Source organism: Penicillium canescens (assembly GCF_028828765.1).
Source record: "Penicillium canescens strain IBT 15451 chromosome Unknown utg000004l_segment0_segment0, whole genome shotgun sequence".
NCBI classification, from domain to species: domain Eukaryota; kingdom Fungi; phylum Ascomycota; class Eurotiomycetes; order Eurotiales; family Aspergillaceae; genus Penicillium; species Penicillium canescens.
Genome location: NW_026703966.1, coordinates 1,316,436 through 1,336,004, shown reverse-complemented (window position 1 = coordinate 1,336,004; position 19,569 = coordinate 1,316,436). Strand labels below are relative to the sequence as shown.

The 19,569-nt window shown below is 50.0% G+C and overlaps 4 protein-coding genes across 4 annotated transcripts; 2 read left to right on the top strand and 2 right to left on the bottom strand.

The window, feature by feature from the left end:
- Positions 1–595: 595 nt before the first annotated feature.
- N7446_005853 (cytochrome P450) lies at positions 596–2,406 on the bottom strand (the record flags this gene model as incomplete). The annotated part of the gene is made up of 5 exons (XM_058514601.1): positions 596–1,248; positions 1,313–1,678; positions 1,734–2,006; positions 2,066–2,276; positions 2,368–2,406. 5 exons carry the CDS (start codon positions 2,404–2,406, stop codon positions 596–598), a joined length of 1,542 nt encoding a protein of 513 aa, XP_058371779.1.
- A 2,267-nt stretch (positions 2,407–4,673) lies between these two features.
- N7446_005852 (uncharacterized protein) lies at positions 4,674–11,075 on the bottom strand (the record flags this gene model as incomplete). The annotated part of the gene is made up of 6 exons (XM_058514600.1): positions 4,674–4,727; positions 4,785–5,174; positions 5,244–5,848; positions 5,899–6,813; positions 6,891–7,818; positions 7,896–11,075. 6 exons carry the CDS (start codon positions 11,073–11,075, stop codon positions 4,674–4,676), a joined length of 6,072 nt encoding a protein of 2,023 aa, XP_058371778.1.
- Positions 11,076–11,979: 904 nt separating this feature from the next.
- On the top strand, positions 11,980–13,352 carry N7446_005851 (uncharacterized protein; the record flags this gene model as incomplete). Its single annotated transcript, XM_058514599.1, has 6 exons — positions 11,980–12,016; positions 12,071–12,127; positions 12,182–12,295; positions 12,350–12,385; positions 12,433–13,052; positions 13,110–13,352. The coding sequence occupies 6 exons, from the start codon at positions 11,980–11,982 to the stop codon at positions 13,350–13,352; spliced, it is 1,107 nt and encodes a 368-aa protein (XP_058371777.1).
- Positions 13,353–14,165: 813 nt separating this feature from the next.
- Positions 14,166–19,190, top strand: N7446_005850 (uncharacterized protein; the record flags this gene model as incomplete). Its single annotated transcript, XM_058514598.1, has 3 exons — positions 14,166–14,224; positions 14,287–14,783; positions 14,851–19,190. The coding sequence occupies 3 exons, from the start codon at positions 14,166–14,168 to the stop codon at positions 19,188–19,190; spliced, it is 4,896 nt and encodes a 1,631-aa protein (XP_058371776.1).
- Positions 19,191–19,569: the final 379 nt, after the last annotated feature.

Sequence of the window (19,569 nt, the reverse complement as noted above, 5' to 3'; positions counted from 1 at the left end):
TCTGACGGAAACTGGCATGAATGCCATCTAGAAGCCTGATTCATTGTATGGGCAACTCGCTTGATTGCGAAGTGAATTTTCTCAATTAAACAACTATTCATTGTGCTGTAGATATAGATACGCGCTTGAATAACTATTTTCTTCCCTACTCTTCTGACTCCTGTCCAGGGCCATTCTGTAGTCTCGGTATAAATATAACTTTCACGCGAGAAACGACGTATTGTCTAAGAGGAGCCTTTCCCGCAAGAATACATATCGCAACCGGAATTCTTGACTTTGAACAAGAAGAATTTGACGCGTATCGCATTGAACGCAACTAAATCATATTCGCGGCGTATAGCTTCGAGTGGCATTCGTACAACTTCAGGCTCCTCATATCCGGCATTTTGATCCTCCGTTTTGCGATAGCAGAGGTCTCCTTTCTCTCCCGCTCTGTTCCCCAGCGATCCTTAGTTGTGACTCGGACTGCCCGACGCTGCAATTTAAAACTAGGAACACAACCATAGGCAAAAACTTGACAGCAGCCATGGAGTGACGCGACAGTCCCCATGCAGAGAGAAGGCATCAGCGATGACACTTCACCCTCTTCCCATAACTATATACGGGGTTTGAACTCCAAGAACGGCCCCATTTTAGCAGCTGTCAGATGGTCGAAAATCTGGAATTCATTGACTCTTTGCCGCCCAATAGGACCATCCTTGTGGCCCTCGCCAACGTGACCCAGCTCCCCTGGCGCCATCTGAAGATCGAATGCCCAAAGGACATGCGAGAGCACTAGATGCAGTTCCACATACGCCAGGCCTTTGCCAATGCAGCTACGGGGCCCGATGGAGAAGGGGTTGAAGGCAGACCTAGCCAGTTCGACGTCGCTCTGGATGAGCTGCGCTTCCTTGGCAATCCATCTCTCGGGACAGAAGGTGAAAGGCTGCGGATAGTAGACGGGATTGTGATGAATGCTGTAAATGCAAGTCCCCACGTCTACTCCAGGTGGAAGGAATTCTCCATCCACGTCAGCGCCCGTGTCAGTCACCTCTCGCCACAACGAGCCTGCCGCAGAGGGGGATAAGCGCATGCTCTCCTCAATGCAGGCACGCAAAAATACACACTGGTGCATCTTTGGGCCCATACTGATCTGATCTGGTGCGTGGAACACACTGCGGATTTCGGCGGCTGCCCGTGCAAGTGCATCGGGGTGATGTGTCAGGTAGAAAAAACAAGCTGCCAAGGCAGTCGAGGTGGTATCAGTGCCTGTTTGTCAAGGATAATAATCCAGTCAGTAAATAAACCTAATCAAATCATGTTTCCCTCTTACCGGCGACAATGAGAGTGGCACTCTCTCCTGCCAGCTCCTTCATGCGAAGATTTAGGCCAGTCTCAGGGTCGATCGCCTTACTCAAGGTTGCGAATGCCCCCTTTCCCGACTTAGTGGCGCATTGAATTCCCTGGCGAAGCATTTCCTCCACAAAATGAATAAATTTATCCCGAGCCTTAATGGCCTCAGGAAACAAGTACTTGTCGAGCCTCAATATGGCCAGCTCAGGCGCCTGAGACAATGCACCAACGCGCACATTAGACTTCTCAATGACATCCGGAACAAAGCGATATTTTGGATCCCGCTGAGTAGACCATGGTACTCCAAAGATAACGTTGCTCATTACATCGAAGGTAAAATAATCACCTATTATAGCCTAGTCAGCCCTTGAATCGGAACACAATTGGACCAGAGCGTATACTTAGATGACCAATATCCTTAGTAGGGGACCAAGTATGAATAGAAACGGGTTGACCATCACTGCTCTCCCGCAGCGCATTGCACAACTGCTGAACTTGCTCAAGGATCACACTTTCGTACGATTTAAGTGTGTTATCTGAGAAGGCCTGACTAATGACTCTTCTTTTCTTGCCATGCTTGTTCTTGTCGATCACCGTCAATGTGTTGGGTGCTCGATGAACCATCGCGGCATATTTTTGGGATTTTTGGAAGTTTTTGCCGTGGCCATAGACATCTATATTTTTCCCATTCGTTAGCAAGCCATCTCGATTATGCACATCGACAAAAGCGTACCATGGAGGCCCTTGACCGTGTTGACCAAAAGACCATTTGGTGCATATCGAACAAAATCCCCATATTCCTCATGGCATCTCCACATATCTACGTGAAGATCACCTCGCCATGAGTGATACCCAGCGTAAAGATTGCTGATCTTTGCCAGCCATGGCCCTGGATATTTTGCCAAAGGGTGAAAGAAGATTCGATAAGTAACCACAACCACAACCTATATCTATAGGTTAGCCAGGTTTCACAGAGAGAGAAGAGTACAGAGATAGCTGTGAGAGTGTTTTACATGGACTACCAGTGCCACGAACCCCAGGATCAGCACCCGGACGGCGAGGGGGAAGATCCATTGAAGAAAGATCATCATGAGGACCAATATGACAGTCAGTGGCTCTTCTCATTAAAATCTCGGAGAATAAATAAAAAGAAAGGAAAGACTGGATGCACGCGGGACTCTTCTTGGTTCATGCGCACAAAGTGCAGGTCAATTAGAAATGCGTTCAACCATGCTGTCCTCTCTCCACGTGGAACGATATAACCGATGATTGCAGGGATGTAGTGGAGGTTTTCCCCTTTTTTTTTTTTTTTTTTTTTTTTGGTTAAAAAACTAAGTTACTACTTTCAAGGAAAATGGTTAACATCCTGGTATGTCTTTCAGGCTAAAGGTGAGCGAATAATCCTACGGTATCGCCTACCAGTTGTATTTTCATACGTCTTGTATGTAATACAATACAATACCACGATACATGGCCATACACATGTATATATCAAAAACAATCGTGGTAAAGGATAGTAAGCGTCAGATTAGTATGCCAGCAATCAAGCCGAAATACCCGTGTTTACGAGGCTGAAACATATCAGAAAGACTAAATATACTTGCCATTGTGGGACGACCTAATTGAATGGCGAATATGTCGGGAATCCAATTAAGTCCGCCTTGATATAAGCACTAACTCTTCAGCCAGGTGTGCGTTATTGGAATAAGCAGCTTTGTACCTGCTTGAGAAATAGTTGCATATTCCAAGTGAGTCACTGAAGTCATCCACTGTCCTGCATGCAGTCCATCCACTTTCTAGAACTGGATCATGCAATACCACATGGAAATATCCCGCATGCAATTAAATCATACCATTTGGTCACGAGTTAGGACATTGGCATCACTCAGCCGATGTCACGTAGAAGAACTACCTCGTGTCCCAAATGGGGAACGCGAAACGATCTCGTCTCGTGAGACCCGCGCAATTGTTCCCAATCATCTGGCCACCTGCGTTGCAGCCGTCTCGGCTTGGGCTTATTTGGAGCATGGTAGGATGTAAGAACTAGGTCGGAAATATCAAGGGGATTGCATTGCCCACTTTCCGCTCCTGACTTTTTGAGGGCCACAGTATCTTGAGAATTGGGGGCAATAATTGGCCATAGAGTACTGCCTGGGAGCTGAATCTGTCAGCTCTGTTTGTACATTTGGTGTGTCCGAGGGAATAGTAGATGGAGTAGCACAGTCGGGGTGAGATGTTATCGTTGACCTCAAGGAGAAGACATGTCAATGTCCCTCCTAAATTATGATAATTCGAAAGTGACTTCACTACAGCGTCTATACGTGCTGTAGTGGTGGAATCAGTGACAGTAGTACGTTAGTGGCCTGAGGTATCACAAAGACTCAGGAGATATGCAGTCTTCTCCCTCTAGAGATAGGAGCATGATCCCACCATCCTCAATATGACCACAGTCCTCCACCAGATTCTTCATTCATGATATACCTTCAAGTACAGTACGATAACCACCTACAGAAACCGCTCTCTATGCCTGAGCTGAGCATGGGAGTGGTTGGTTGCGTTCTCTCCGTTGATATTGACCCGTCTGTTATGCCAGACTGCCATCGTGCCATTCCCATTTCAATATATATATTCAAGTGCGAGTGTCAAAAGCTGTTCATGTGTTTTACTTCAAAATAAGGGCTTTGGATGATCCGATGTAAATATATATTGTGACAAGCCAAACTTAAAAATGTCTGGTAAACGGTGTTGGGAAAGTATAATAAACGCCAAAAGAAAGAGTAGAAATTGATGGAGTATGGCTTTCCTAAGGAGCTGTACATGGGTGATGTTGGTGTAGATGTCATGCAATTCTGGATAGTTATCAGACCAATTTCTTTTAGCACGTAAAGTACACCAGGGGTTATAAATAATACACAGTACCACTGATGAAGATTTGGACAGTGTACAAAGGCCTCGAAGCGAGTGTACCGTCTTATGCACTATTCTCGCCCTACATTGGCCTCTCTTTTTTCGCCTTTTATTCGCCCACTTTCAAGTGCCTGTGGTTGATTATGTAGATTGAATAAAAGTGGGATTCTAAAAGGACGTATGGCCTACTGCTGTATGAGTTACCAAGGAGTGTGCACCTGACGAGTAAAGGAGGACAATGGGAAGAAAAAAAAATATATCACGAAGCAAAAAATTGCTCTTTCATCTTCCTCATACATAGTCCACTATAGGTTTCCCACACCGAGAAAACCCTCAACTTTACAGGATAGCTAGTATTCGAGGTATAGTATATTCAATTTTTATTATAAGGTAGGTGCATTCTACAACAAAAACAAGACCGCATGACCCAATTATTACCAAGGAAACAGAACTTGTTCATCATATCCCCCATCTTCCATGGATTCCCACTGTGAGCGGGATTTATTAGCAACAGCGGCAGCTGAGTCAGAAGCACGAAAACTTACATTGCAGAGGAGATTCTCCAAGACAGGGCTCTCAGTGAGCGCAAGTACGCTTTTAACGTACGTTCTGGAAAGCTCAAACGGCCTCGCAGTGAGATTAGGAATGTATTTACCCACCAGTCGATCAGGCTGAATGGAAGACTCCGCCAAATTGCGACTCAAGAACTGTCGGAAAGACTGGACACCCGGACGGAGAAGACTACTATGGAATGGCACGTTCACCTTGAGGGGAATAGTAGCTCGTCCTCGTTGGAGAACAACTGGCCCTGTCCGAACATCCAATCCTGCCAGAGATTCCTGAATGAAGCGCTGTATATCTGGTTTGGACTGCATCCCCAGGGAACGCGACGCCAGGGCATTCATAAGCTCTGTCAGAGATGCCAGTCCCCGGAGCTATTGAATGATTAGTATATGTAGAAGGACAAGGGAATGAGAAAGGAGAAAAACTAAAGAATTACTTACATCGCCAGCGCATACATACTGGAGGCGGAGGACATTGTAATTCACAATTTCCAACAAGCCTCGAGTTTGTCGCGCAATCTCAGCTACACACCACTTCAAGTCATCTTGGCTAAAAGCCTTTGACACTCGAGTGGGGTTGACGGCACACATCGAGTATTGAGTAGCCCCTTGCCGGTCCTGCTGGACTGCATTTTGCATGCTGAGACCCCGATAAAAGACCAAGCCAGCAACCTTTTGGACTGAGAAAATGCGTCCCATTGCGGTGAGAGCTACATATTCACCGAGAGAATGCCCGGCAAATTGGCTCGCTTCTTCAACCACTCCTCGACGCCGCATGTCTTCGAAACGTGCAATTTCCATCAACGCCAGCGCTGGCTGTGTGAATTGGGTTTCATGGAGCAGGCCATCGACAGATCGGAAGCGGTGGAAGCGACTTGATCTGGTGATATTGGGGAAGACGGGCTTGCAGGTGGTCTTGCCATCGTCGTCCACTGCATCGAACGTGAGCGAGATATAGTTCTCTCGAATGGCACGGCCTCGAGATCCGCCGAAATGCACTGTTAGCTCTTTCGGGTTGTTGCGAACGATGTGTGTTATAGAAAAGCCTAGTCTTTCTCAGTCATCGAATATCGAGTAATCTTCCACGGAATCCTACCGTATGTATTCTCAAAGAATTCGTCCGCTGTTTTCCAAATCTCTTGCGCAGACAGACTGCTCTCATACAGAGCCATCCCCATGCCTGCCTGCTGACTGCCTTGTCCTGTAAAGACATATGCCGTTTTTGGTTGTTCAATGCTAGCCTGTGCGGAAAGTACTTTGATCCCAGTGATAACATTGAGCACCTGGATAGTCAGTAGCATCTTTCCTCTAGACATTCCATTATGGTTGATCTGAATGGCTAGTTGGTCTCCGGAGCAGACCTTGTTGTCAAATGTGCATGACCACGATCGCATGCGAGCAACATCGTTGCGCGTGAGATGTGATTCAACGAGACCACGGACATATCCGCTGGTAAACATGCCGTGGGTGACCCGCGTTTCATGGCCCGCGTAGCTAGCAAACAGACTAGACAGATGAATGGGATTGCAGTCACCAGATGCTCGGGCATACTCGCTGCCGGCATCAGGAACCGTCACCAGAAGCTCTTGCACAAGAGGTCGAGGAGCATCAAAAAGACAGTCTTCACCTGAGCTCAAGGACCCATGTCGTTTCAAGTAGTCTGTGACAGGGTTTAGTGCATCGATGGCAGCGGTAGAGAAAATAATGGATCCAAGTATCACCGATTCTGATGTTGAATCCGACTGCCAGATGACCTGGCCCTCAACCTCCAGCCCGAGGCCCGAGTCAGCGGCAACAGAACTTGTGCGGCTCGTGGTATGAACATCTACCGTGTGGTGGAGATGATCTAGCAGGTCGACTTTTCCTTCTGGGTGGAACCAGGCCCTCGATCGAAGAAGAGCCACATGTTTCTTCGAATCTAACGGAAGGCGCCACTTCTCCTCCCTGATCTCGAACGTTGGCTCATTTTCGGGGTAGGAACCAAGCAAAATGAATTTGCTCGTCAAGCGGACTACCGGCATGCACTCGCGATAGATGGTTGCTTCCGCCTCCACAACTTTACCAGAGCCTTTTTTGACCATCACAGACACAAGACGACCATTCGACGAGAGATGGTCTCCTCCCGCAATGGCGCGACTCCATCACAAAGTTCGAACCCGGCACTGAGATGGAGTAATCGGAGCATATCCCCTGCGGCCACATCAGGGAACACGCCGCTCATGAGGGGCTTCCAAGCTACTGCAATGGCCAGATCCAGTGGAGCCACCAGCAAGTCATCGGGACGGGAGTTATAATAGATTGGGTTCCGATTTGATAGGCTCTGCGCAAATTGGCAAATTGCCTCCCGGTCTAGGACAGTATCTCGACCCCGGAATACGAAGTCAGAAGTAACTGGGAGACCATGCTCCCCGATCCAGATTGACCGATAGAATTGCTTGATGCGCTGGTTTCGGTCTGACATCACCTCGTGAATGCTGAGAGCACCACCACATGGCTGGTAGTTGAATAGGAAGACCAGGTCAGCTGGCGCCCGACCAGCCACCGTCCGATCCGAGAGAGTCAGAGTAATCAGGCCCTCAGGGCTGCAGCGGAGTGAGGAAATTGCCAGCAAATTCTCTGCACCTTTACCGTCCCTTTCGATCTCCTTGAGCAGGATCTCTGTCTTTTCTGGGGCTTGTATATTGCAAATCTCAGCGACCAGACCCGGTTTGGCGGCAAACAATCTCGGTAGAGGATTATCCACGACTGTTCTGTCCTGGGCAATGGTCTTTTCGGAGAGAAGAGCACGACACCATGGTGCAGCAGTGGTATCAGCCAATAATTCCAGCCAAACTTCTGGCGATGGCGGATTCTCGGAGACGATATACCTCACTATCTTTCCGTCAGGCTCTGCATCCAAATGAACCCCCGTAACAGGCCAACAGGGGTCGCTGCTGTGTTGATCTGCCGAGGGGATCCGTGCGAGATCCCCGCGTAGTTGTCGCGCAGGATCCACGCGACGTGTTTGTCGTGAATGCTATTGAGAATATTTTGCACCGGCTCATCGACACTTTGCGTGTATTTAGCGGCTACTGGCCCATGCAATATACACACGCGACCGACATCCTGTCCAACAACGGCTTCCAAGCGCTCCGACTGCCACAGAGAGTCTTTCTTGAACCAGTATTCGAAATCTTCGTCGAAAAGCGTGATGAAGGGGACTGGCTTCTGTCCTCGGCGACGTGAAATCAAATGGATGTATTCCACATCGGCGGCTGTCAGCACATCGGCGTGTGCCTGTGGATACTGGCTGAAGAGGAGGTCTCTGAACAGATCGGGCTCATCCAGTTGTTCCACGCTTTGGAGGGCAGGGTGTTCCTTTCTCCCACCCAGTCTCTCCTCTAGCCGATGAGTGTAGTCTCGTACCAATGTCTTCCATGAGGGATCGATATACTGTTGGGCTACTTTTAGATACAGCAACTCGACCATACGGTCCCAGACTTCAGCGTAGGTCATCTCGTGCAGATCGATTACTTCACCACGGGCATTTTTGCCAAACCAGACCTTTTGGAAGTCATTATTGAGACGTGTGATGTAATATGTCTTGCGGGCGAACAGAGCAGCCTTCTGTTCATTCCGCGGCAAAGAGAACACCGACTTGTCCAATTCGGCCCACAACATAACCCCGCGTGTGGCTAGCTTATGAATCGGCTCGCCCATTTCGGAGCGTACACTGATAATTCCACCGGCAGCGTGCTCGTATGTTTGCTCCCAGTCTTCATTTGGAACGCCCGCGGTGCTGCAAATAGCTTCTTTCACGGCTGGACTGGTGTGGGCTTCTTTAGCCGCCATAACACGGCTACCCAGCAGGATGCCATCCACCGGCATGGGCGCACGTCCAAACTCCTGGGACCAGGAACCAACCAAGTAGGGATAGGTCTGTCCGGCGTCACCGAAGCCACTACCGACAACAAGTATCACGTTGCGATGAGAGCGAATCTGTGCATATCGGTCTAGTAGCGGCTCATGGAAGTCTTCAGAGGAATGATGGCCACCACCCCGACCGCCTGTCCACTGTAAGATGATTGGGAATGTAGGGTTGGCCCGCGCAATGGCCAGGACACCATCGATGCCTTCTTTGGAACCTGGCTTGAGAGCCAAATGCTTTAATGGCAGATCGGACAGATAGCTCTGGATAATTTCCAGTGAAGGAATGCCGGCACCGATGGTCAAGCCCGTGATGGGGACGCCGGACTGGCTAAGCTCGACCAAGAGGGGAATCTGCCAGGCCATGGCTCGGGGATTGGCATATATGACATTGCATGTAATGCCACGGCCAGGGGAAATCTCTGCCGCTGTGGCAAGGATACCTCGATGCATGCTGTCGCGATCGGGAAATCCTCCACAGGCTAACTCGACATGATATCCAGCGTTCATGACAGCAGCTACAAACTCTGAGGCGGTGGTTGTCGGAGTCATGCCGGCAACCATCACCGGAGGGACCCCTAGTAGCCGGCTGAACTTGGTGTCAACCAAGTGAGACTCGCTATGGAACTGCATGAGACGCGGAGAAAACTCAGCATTCCAGGCAGAGTTGTAGAGAGCTGCCACATTGTGGGCATACAGCTCGCTTGAAAATCCCAGAGCGGAAGTGTTACTATTGGTGGCTCCCCGAGCGGCACTCATGATCAAAGTGCGTAGTCCTGTGCCCTCGCGCTGATGGTTGACAAGGCTTCCCATGCCAACCTCACCACCAGGACCGAAGTCAAGGACATGCGTTACTCCAATCAAGGTGTTGTTTAATACCTTTTCAAATTCGACTCGTCGAGTACAAATCATCTTGATGAGGTGGGGGACAACATTCTCAATTTCTTGTAAATTCTCGGCAGTTTCGGTGTGAAACACAGGGAACGCCAGCTGCGAGCCAGACAAAGAGAAGCCAGCAAGGTCATTTTGGAGCTTATCTTCCGCTTCCTGTAGATAAGGCGAATGAAACGGCGCCGTGATGGCCAGGAATCTAGTGTGGACGACAGGAAGGCGTTTCCTGAACGGGATTCGCATCGCAGACTTGGCTTGACTGTAGCCTTTGCTAATTTTCTGGTCCAGTGCCCGCAATGAAAGAGGCAATCCGGCAACGACGAGCTGCTCTGGTCCATTTATCAACGCCAGGTAAACCGCCTCCTTGGCTGACAAGTGGAGGTTGAGTTCATCCAAGTGACGCTGAAGCTCGGGTTGAGTGAGGCCCTTGATGCCGAGCATGCAGTTGGATGGACTGGAAACAGGGCATACGCCCTGCAACTGCTGCCGGCATCGACAACCAATCCAGAATAGCAATTCCAGTGCCTGCTGAGCTGCACTACAGAGCGAATCCCAGGAATCGGCAGCGGCAATGAAAGAGGCCACCACGATGCCTTGAGAGTGACCAATAGCTCCAGCGAACACATGGCGTAGTTCTGCCGGGGACTGGCCCAGGTTGATACATGCAATAGCATATTGCACAAATTGGGAGAGCCCTATGAGCGGGAAGCTCACTGGGGCGCTGGCGAGGTAGGAGGCATTTGGACGAGACTCCGGCACTCGGAGCCATAAATCCACATCCAGCCCATGTGGGAACAGTGGCTTAAATTGAGCTTCCTGTGCCAGATGGATGAGAGGTTTGGAAACCGTATGAATGAAAGAAGCTAACTGGGGGTGATAGATGTCGTAAGCCGCCAGCAGCTCGTCAAAATAGGACTCGACGCCCTGTCCATTGAACAGAGCAAAGATCTGTGCATGACCTTGATCAACATCGGCAAGAAGGCTACTGGTCGTCACAGTGCATGGTGATCTTGTTTCCCTGCATGCTTGAAAATAAGCCTGCAAGATGGGTCGATCCCGGCTCTTGTCCTGGTTCATCGACGCCAGGACAGTGTGGATATTCTCATTCTGGAGGAGATCAACATGCAGCGTATTTAAAACTTGGTGGAGAACGGATATGTCCAAATCCCCATGTCTCTCCTGCGTTATACCCTGCATGACATATTGCATGAATAGGCAACACAGTTCCAGAGGAGACGAGGGCTCCAGAGTGGCCGCCGTTGAAACGAACTGCTGCACAAGCTCCTGACCCCTGCGAGCGATCCCTCGTGGCACCCTTAAAGTGCATTGGATGTTATTGACGTGGAGAACGATCTCCTCAAACACCGGGGAACATGGCTCAACCTCCTCCCATGGGGTTGGTGGAGTTGATGCCGGTGACACTGAGGCTGATGCAGACCATTGGCACTGCGTGGCTTCGAGCTGTGGTACATCCATTGGAGCTATGAAATTGAAAAAGAGAGAATGGCCCAAGGAAGTGATGTTGATGAGAGATTTCGTGCTGTCCTGTGTGCAACTTGCTACAGCAGCAGGGCGAAATGGACATGGATATGTCTCACCGTGCATGGATCTCCGGCTCTCCCAGCTTTCTTGCTCACTATGCACTCTGGAACAGGGCTGGAAATACTACATTAAATTTTCTGCCCCCATCTCACTGTCTTCCTGTTTGATGCCGTTCTTCCAGTTTACATACATGTCTTGTATCCTATGTGTTTCGTGTAAGCTGGTAAGTTGGTAATATACGTAATACGTTCAGTTAATAATTTCAGTATGTATACCACCGTGTATGGTACAGAATGAAAAACCATACCTATATCCCATATAATTAATTAATTCTTCTTTTTCGTTCCTCGCTCGCTCTGGATTCTGTTAGGGCTAGTTGAGATTATTTGCAGAATTTTCAGCCTCAAGATGCAAACCCCGAAGGAATTAGACTGGTGGAATTAACTCAGACCAACCAGGCAGTGTCTCCACTGGACAAATGTAGAGGGCATTGGCACACCATGCAATCCTAATCAGTCGACCGAGCAAATTTCGTTTCCTAGCTCCTTAATCCCAATGCAACGATGTAACACTGGCCAGGGCTGTGCATCCTTAGAACATTGTAGATGGACCGGCGCGAATATCTTCATGACTTTCAGACCCACGCCCAGCAGGTGAATATACGCGAATTGCGCAGCCAGTTCCAGAATAGGAAAAAGGACCAGAAACGAACAGATATACCTATGGTCCCGCCTTCCTATTATTGATTGTAACTATAATCGGCATCTTCGTCGTCTTCATAATTTTGAGCTTCCTTGTCCTTCTCGTTCCCATTCTGCTTGACCAGGATATCGTTCCGATGGCTGCCTTTCCCCCTCCCCCTCTCGCATCCTTGGGTACGTATCGCCTTAGTCTACGTTCACTCTCGGTGTCTGCTAGGTGTCCGCTAGTACTAATTGGCCTCCACGTTGCAGAATGGAACAAGCTAGGCCTTGCTCCTATGGAAGGTCTGTCACTCAAGTATCTCTCTATCTACCCCCTTGACTGACCCTCGACTTAAGTCAATGGCCATGTCGAGTCAGAGTACTCAGTTGCGACTGGAGAATGGTCGAAGCCTCATTTTGTGGAAGATCCATTGCTGCGTATTCACGGATTATCACCGGGGCTAAACTACGGTGATTGCAACAATCTTGAGACCATGTTCCTAGTAATTAACTTATCCAATGCAGGCCAACAAGCCTTCGAGGGCATGAAAGGTTTTGGTCGTCCTTGTTCTGCGTTTAAGCAGCTTGCTGATGTTCTCCGCCTTTAGCGTACCGCGATCCTCACGGCCAGATCCAAGTCTTTCGACCCAAAGATCATGCAGCTCGTCTAGCACTTTCCTGTTCGACCATTGCCATTCCCACAATCCCTGAAGATGTCTTCCTGGCTAGCATTAATCTAGCAGTGGCCCGCAACGCCGAGTATGTCCCTCCTCATGAATCCGATGCCGCGTTATACATCCGGCCTCTAGTGTTTGGGTCAGAAGCATTCTTTGCCGTGTCTGCTGGGACTGGTTACCGGTTCTGCGTGTATGTGCAGCCGTATAAGGCATACCATGGAGTCCAACCCTTGCCGGCACTTGTACTGGAAGAGCTCGATCGGGCTGCACCCCAAGGCGTTGGCCATGTTAAAGTAGGGGGCAACTATGCGCCTGTGCTGAAGTGGAGTGACAAAGCCAGAGCAGAAGGGTTCCATATCACACTGCATCTCGACAGCCGAACACAGTCGCAAATTGATGAGTTTAGTACTTCCGGGTTCTTGGGACTGAAGAAGACTGGGAACTCATACACGCTGGTCGTACCCAGCTCCCCCTCAATTCTGAAAAGTGTTACCAGCACTTCGTGCGTGGAATTGGCACGCTCATTTGGATGGGCGGTAGAGTTGCGACCGGTATGTTTTATCTCTTTGGCTGATCTTCTCTCTTACTAAACTATATCTTGTGTGTAGATTCCGTACCTAGAACTGCCACACTTCACAGAAATTTTGGCAGCAGGAACAGCGGCGATGGTCGTTCCAATCAAGTCGATCACCCGGAGATCTACCGGAGATGTCTTTTCGTTTTCTGCTGACGGTCCTGGTGAGGCTTGCCAACGTCTCTCGAAGGCGTTGTTGGCGGTGCAAAAGGGATTGGCTACCGATGACGGGGACTGGCTTTGGCCCGTAGCGCCAGTAGCAGACGCTGAGAAATGAGATCGGTAGTAACAGTGCTCGAGCCTCTGCTTACCTACTTCCGCACTTGTCAAGGAATTACTCTTACAAAAGAATTCATGAATTTATACTTGCGCCTGTGCAGTAAGCTGCAAACTCTGCAGGATTAGTGTAAAGCCAAGATATTATATTAGCATGGGTTAGAGTAAATACTTGGCTTTCCCCTTCATAATTCAAAACAAATTAAAAAAGAAAAATATGATATAGTCAATAGGAAGCCTCGTAAATGATCTGACATGAGTGGAACCTTTGCTAGATACAAAAACTCAGCACTATCTCTCTCAAGAGAAGAAAGGGGAAGTCAGACTACACTTGCGGGTGGCCCGCTAGCGCTATTGTTGGCTTTTGGCCCAATTCTGGAATCCCTCCTCGAGAGTCCACGGTGGCTTGTAAGCTGAAGCACCGATAAGACGGTACTAACTCATTCAGGTAAAGGCGACTAGTTGTACCAATACCAATACATATGTCTCGATACCAGAGAACAACACAAGTTTCCTTACAGAGATTCCTTACACACTTACGTTACACGCTTACACCAAGCTCAGAATACCTGTTGATATACACAACTGGGCAGGTCCACGGGGTGTTCCCAAGGAGGAAAGGTTTTACATGGATAATAGATTAATATCTAGCCCTGAACAGCATATGGGCCAGCTACCCACGTGTAAGCCGGCAGATAGCCTGCAGCAAAAAGGGAAAAAGAAGAGGCTCTCCTGACGAACTCCGACAACAGGTTCCCTTCACGGTGGATTTCTAGTGGAAAAGTAGAACCAAGGCAAAAGAATATTTGCAAAGATGATGGACGGCGATACAGAGCGAAAGCTCGCTCGCACGCTACTGATGGAGTTGATGGTGTGAGTAGCCTCGTTTTTCCAGTAGACAGAGTCTTCAACTAACCTGTAAATCACCCGCTCAGGTATCAGTTTGCCTCTCCTGTGCGATGGATCGAAACCCAAGATGTGATTTTGTCTCACACCGAAAGCGAACGCATCATTGAGGTCGGTCCTAGTGCAACGTTGCTGGGTATGTTTCGAAAAACCATCGATACCATCTATCCGACGCAAGAATGCACTTTGCCAGCTCCGCGACAGCTCCTTCATTCCGAAAAAGATACCGACGATATCTACTACAGTGGAAAACCAGATCAGATTGAGCCAGTGCAGACCCAACCGCAGACACAAGCACAAGCACAAACGCAGTATCTCCCGCCAACACCGGATGTATCAAGCCCAGCGGTCACTGTGGAGGTGACAACCACGGCTCTTCCCGCACCAAGGGTGCAGGTCGAAGTTGTGAGCATCGAGGATCAAAGCATACAAGCTCAGGATATCGTTTTCGCTATTGTCGCCAGAGCATTGAAGCGAGCCGCCTCCGAAATTGACGGTAACAAGTCCATCAAGGCTTTATCCGAGGGTAAATAGCTCAAAATTCCGATCATGTAACAGTCATACGTGCTAATCAATCAAACCCAATCATATAGGCAGATCAACCTTGGAAAATGAAATCATCGGCGATTTACATAGCGAATTTGGCACGTTGCCCGATCGAACCGAGGACCTCCCTCTCGGCCAGGTTGGACCTGAAATTCAATCCAGCCACAAGGGTGCCCTTGGCAAGGTCACAACCGCCATGATTAACAACCTATTTACTACCAAAATGCCGAGTAATTTTACTGCGGCCACCGCTCGAGAGCAGTTGGGCACCCAGTGGGGACTCCAATCGGGTCGCCAAGATGCCTGCCTCTTGTGTGCAGTCACTTTGCAGCCCACAAGCCGAATCACCACTGAATCTGAAGCCCGTGACTTCATCTCCAGCGCTGCTCAGACATATGCCAAACGGGAAGGACTTACTCTGCTCCCACCCAACGCATCAGATGTCGTCGGTACAGGCAGCGGGGTCATGATGGATCCAGAAGCACTCCGAGCCGTGACCGAGTCTCAAGAAACCTTGTCGAAACGCTTGCTGGCACTTTATGCTGGACAATTAGGGCTAGATCTGGAGGCGGACCGGCAGGCGCTGGACCACTTACGCGAAGAAGTCGTTACCGGACTACATGCCGACCTCGATCTCTGGCATGCAGAGCACGGCTCGGACTATGCCAACGGTATTCGGCCACGATTTGATGCTAAAAAAATCCGCAGTTATGATTCGGCTTGGAACTGGGCACGGCAGAGTTTATTGGAGCTCTTTGAGTACACTTCAAGTATCACAGATCACAGTACGCTAGATCACGATGCGTTGATAAAGAGGTGTTACCATATCGCCAACGCCGCCGACGAGACCATTCTGCCGATGTTGGATGAGATTATTTTCCGGCTGCAAGATCGTGATCTGCCACAATCTATCTTTCACACGCTGAAAAGCGATTGCACAGATAACTTGCTGTCGGGACCGGTATTCAAAGGCGCTCCCCGGCAGCTGGCGCCATTCACAACCATCGACAACCAGGGGAACCTTCAGTACAAGGAACATCCTCGGAAAAATTCGTCACGCTTTGCCAATCTTTCCCTTCCCAGGTCGGGGCTTGTCCAAAACCCACTGCTGAACACCGAACCATATCTCCATCTGAAAGAGCGAAAGGCTTCTGGATGGGAATACTCCGAGGACCTAACTCGTCATCTTTACCAGGTCTTCCATAATGTAGAGACACAAGGTGACTCTCTCAGTGGCCAAACCGTATTGATCACAGGTGCTGGAATCGGGTCCATCGGAGCTGCGATGATTGTGAATCTTCTGAAAGGGGGAGCTCGAGTGCTTGTCACGACTTCATCCATGTCCCCGGAGGTGGCGGCAAAATATCAAGCCTTGTATATGGAGCATGGATCCCGCGGTTCACAACTTGTTGTTGTACCGTTCAACCAGGGAAGTTCCCAGGACATTGCTACCTTGGTACAACATGTGTACGATGAGAAGAACGGGCTCGGGTGGGACTTGGACTATCTTATCCCTTTTGCGGCTATCAGTGAGGCTGGCCGGACCTTGGACTCAATTGACTCCAAGTCGGAGCTGGCACATCGCATCATGCTAACCAACTTGTTGCGATTGCTGGGAATTGTGAAGACCTACAAGGAAACCCACGGCCATCGCACGCATCCCACACAGGTGTTGTTACCGCTGTCCCCCAACCACGGCACGTTTGGAGGAGATGGTCTCTATAGTGAATCGAAGGTGGCTTTGGAAACCCTCTTTAACCGTTGGCATTCAGAGAATTGGCAGGATTACCTCTCCATCTGCGGAGCGGTTATCGGCTGGACTCGCGGCACGGGACTGATGAACCAAAATGATCTCGTAGCCGAAGGGATTGAAAAGGCTGGTATGCGCACCTTCTCTCAGGAGGAGATGGCTTATGCCCTGGTTTGCTTGTGCGTTGGGCCTATGTACGAGCTCTGTCAGGAGGCTCCGGTCTATGCTGATCTGACAGGTGGCATGGCCCAGGTCTCCAACTTGCCAGAAGCCTTAGGCGAGCTACGACGTGAGATGAAGGAGCGCAGTGAGATCCAAGCTGCTTTATTCCAGGAAGATACCATCGAGTCTGGCTGGTCGAACCTGAGAGAGCTAGGTACATCTGTGCTTGAGTTAGAAGAGAGAGCCCACGTCCGGCTAGACTTCCCTAAGATCCTCGACTATGATCGTGACATCGCCTCCCTTGGTGAAGACCTGCAGGGGATGGTGGACCTGCACCGAACGGTTGTCATCACCGGTTTTGCCGAACTAGGACCACATGGCAATTCCCGGACACGATGGGAAATGGAAGCGAACGGGCAATTTTCGCTGGAGGGAGCCATCGAAATGGCGTGGCTAATGGGCTTCATTCGTCACTTCTCCGGGACTATTGATGGCCAACCGTACTCCGGCTGGGTTGACACCAAAACCAAACAGCCGGTGGCTGACACCGCGGTCAGGCCAACCTACGAAGAGAAGATCCTGGCCCATTCTGGCATTCGCTTCATTGAGCCTGAGCTCTGTGACGGGTATGACCCTAATAAAAAGCAATTCCTCCATGAAATTGTTTTACAGGCGGATCTCGAAGCTCTTTGCGTGCCTGAGTCGCTCGCTGAGCAAATGCGTCGAGAACATGGCGCCTTCATAACGGTGCAGAAGTCATCAACTCCCGACCTGTATCAGGTGCAGCTGCATAAGGGAGCCCGGCTGTTCGTTCCACGTGCCATGCAATTTGACCGTACTGTTGCCGGCCTAATCCCTACCGGCTGGGACCCTCGAACCTACGGGTTGCCTGACCAAATAATCTCTGAGGTGGACCGATTAACATTGTATACGCTCGTTTGCACGGTGGAGGCATTGCTCTCATCCGGCATCACCGACCCATATGAGCTCTACCAGTATATCCACGTCTCCGAGGTGGGCAATTGCATCGGCTCTGGCATGGGAGGTAGTACCTCTCTAGGCAAGATGTTCAATCACCGATTTACCGGGCGGGAGGTTCAGAGTGATATCCTGCAAGAGACTTTTGTCAACACGGTTAGTGCCTGGGTTAATATGCTTCTGCTATCGGCTAGCGGCCCCATACGAACACCTGTTGGGGCCTGCGCAACAGCTGTCGAGTCTATGGAGCTTGGTTATGACACAATTGTGACTGGGAAAGCCAAGTTCTGCTTGGTGGGAGGATGTGATGATTTCACCTCGGAGACCTCATATGAGTTTGCTAGTATGAAGGCGACCACTAATTCACTTGACGAAACCGCCCGAGGGCGAGCACCCAGTGAGATGTCGCGACCAACCACCACTACCCGCAATGGGTTTATGGAATCGCAGGGTTGTGGGCTGCAAGTCCTAACTACTGCGGATTTGGCGCTGAAGATGGGGCTTCCAATCCGCGGTATCGTTGCTTTTGTCAGCACCTCCAGTGATAAGGCTAGTCGCTCGGTCCCAGCTCCTGGGCAGGGCGTGCTTGTCAATGCTAGACGCACAACGTCGGCTTCAAATATCCCTTCTCCATTGCTGAAGGTAGCCAATCGTCGACGCCGCCTCGAGTTCCGACGCAGGCAGATCGCCGAGGCCCGAGTGGTGGCCCTTGAACAGCTAGACTTCGAAGTCGACACCGTACTAGAGCAGGACCCGGACTTGGACGTGGCTGCATATCGCAAGGAACGCCACGAGCAGATCCTGATTGATTTCCTCCAAGAGGAGCGAGATGCTCAGTATTCACTGGGCAATGAATTTTGGCGCCACGACTCATCAATCGCGCCACTCACTGGGTCTCTCGCGACCTGGGGTCTGACCATCGACGACCTACAGGTCGCTTCGTTCCATGGAACTTCGACTATATTGAACGACAGAAATGAATCCAGCGTCCTTCAACAGCAAATGACCGCACTGGGGCGGCGCAAGGGCAATGTGCTTCTGGGTGTCTTCCAAAAATACTTGACAGGTCATTCCAAGGGTGCTGCCGGTGCATGGATGGTCAACGGGGCGTTGCAAATGTTGGATTCGGGCTTAGTGCCAGGCAATCGCAATGCCGATAATATCGATTCAGCGCTGCAGGAATTTGATCTCATTGCCTACCTAAGTCGGCCAGTGCGCGTGCCTGATCTCAAGGCTGTGTCGATCACGTCGTTCGGCTTTGGGCAGAAAGGCGCGCAGGCCATCTGCGTGCATCCCCGGCATGTATTTGCCACTTTGACGCGACAAGAGTATGAGGCGTATCTTGCTCTTCGCATGGCTCGCCAGCGGCGTGCTGATACATATTTCTATGAGGGGATGAGCTCTAACTCATTGTTCCGAGCCAAAACAGCTCCCCCATTTCCGGTCTCTCAAGAGAAGGAGACGTACCTCAACCCCTCCGCTCGCTTGTTCTGTTGATTCAGTATTGCTTTTCTGTCGTGTTATCTCTTCCATAGCGTTAACATAGTGTCCTTAAGGAATATATATGTATTCGAGCTTGCATGTAGAGAATTAGTGGTAAATTTAATGATAGAAACCCATGTCGTTGTCGATGGAAGGATCGAGCATTGGCGAAGTCCATCAGAGCAGCGGATCTGAGGAATGAACTGGAGCGAGCCTGATCAGCCACGGTACAGGGAGTGTAGCCCACATGAATCAAGGCGAACTATGGTGGAATAATGCGACCGAGTCTTCGCGCTCCCAGAGTGCCCTCATTGCCATGGGTTCAGTGCAGCTGCTGTTGCTGGTGGCGGTGCCGGGGGCTAGCTGGTGGTGCTGCTGGGGGGAGGCGCGACTT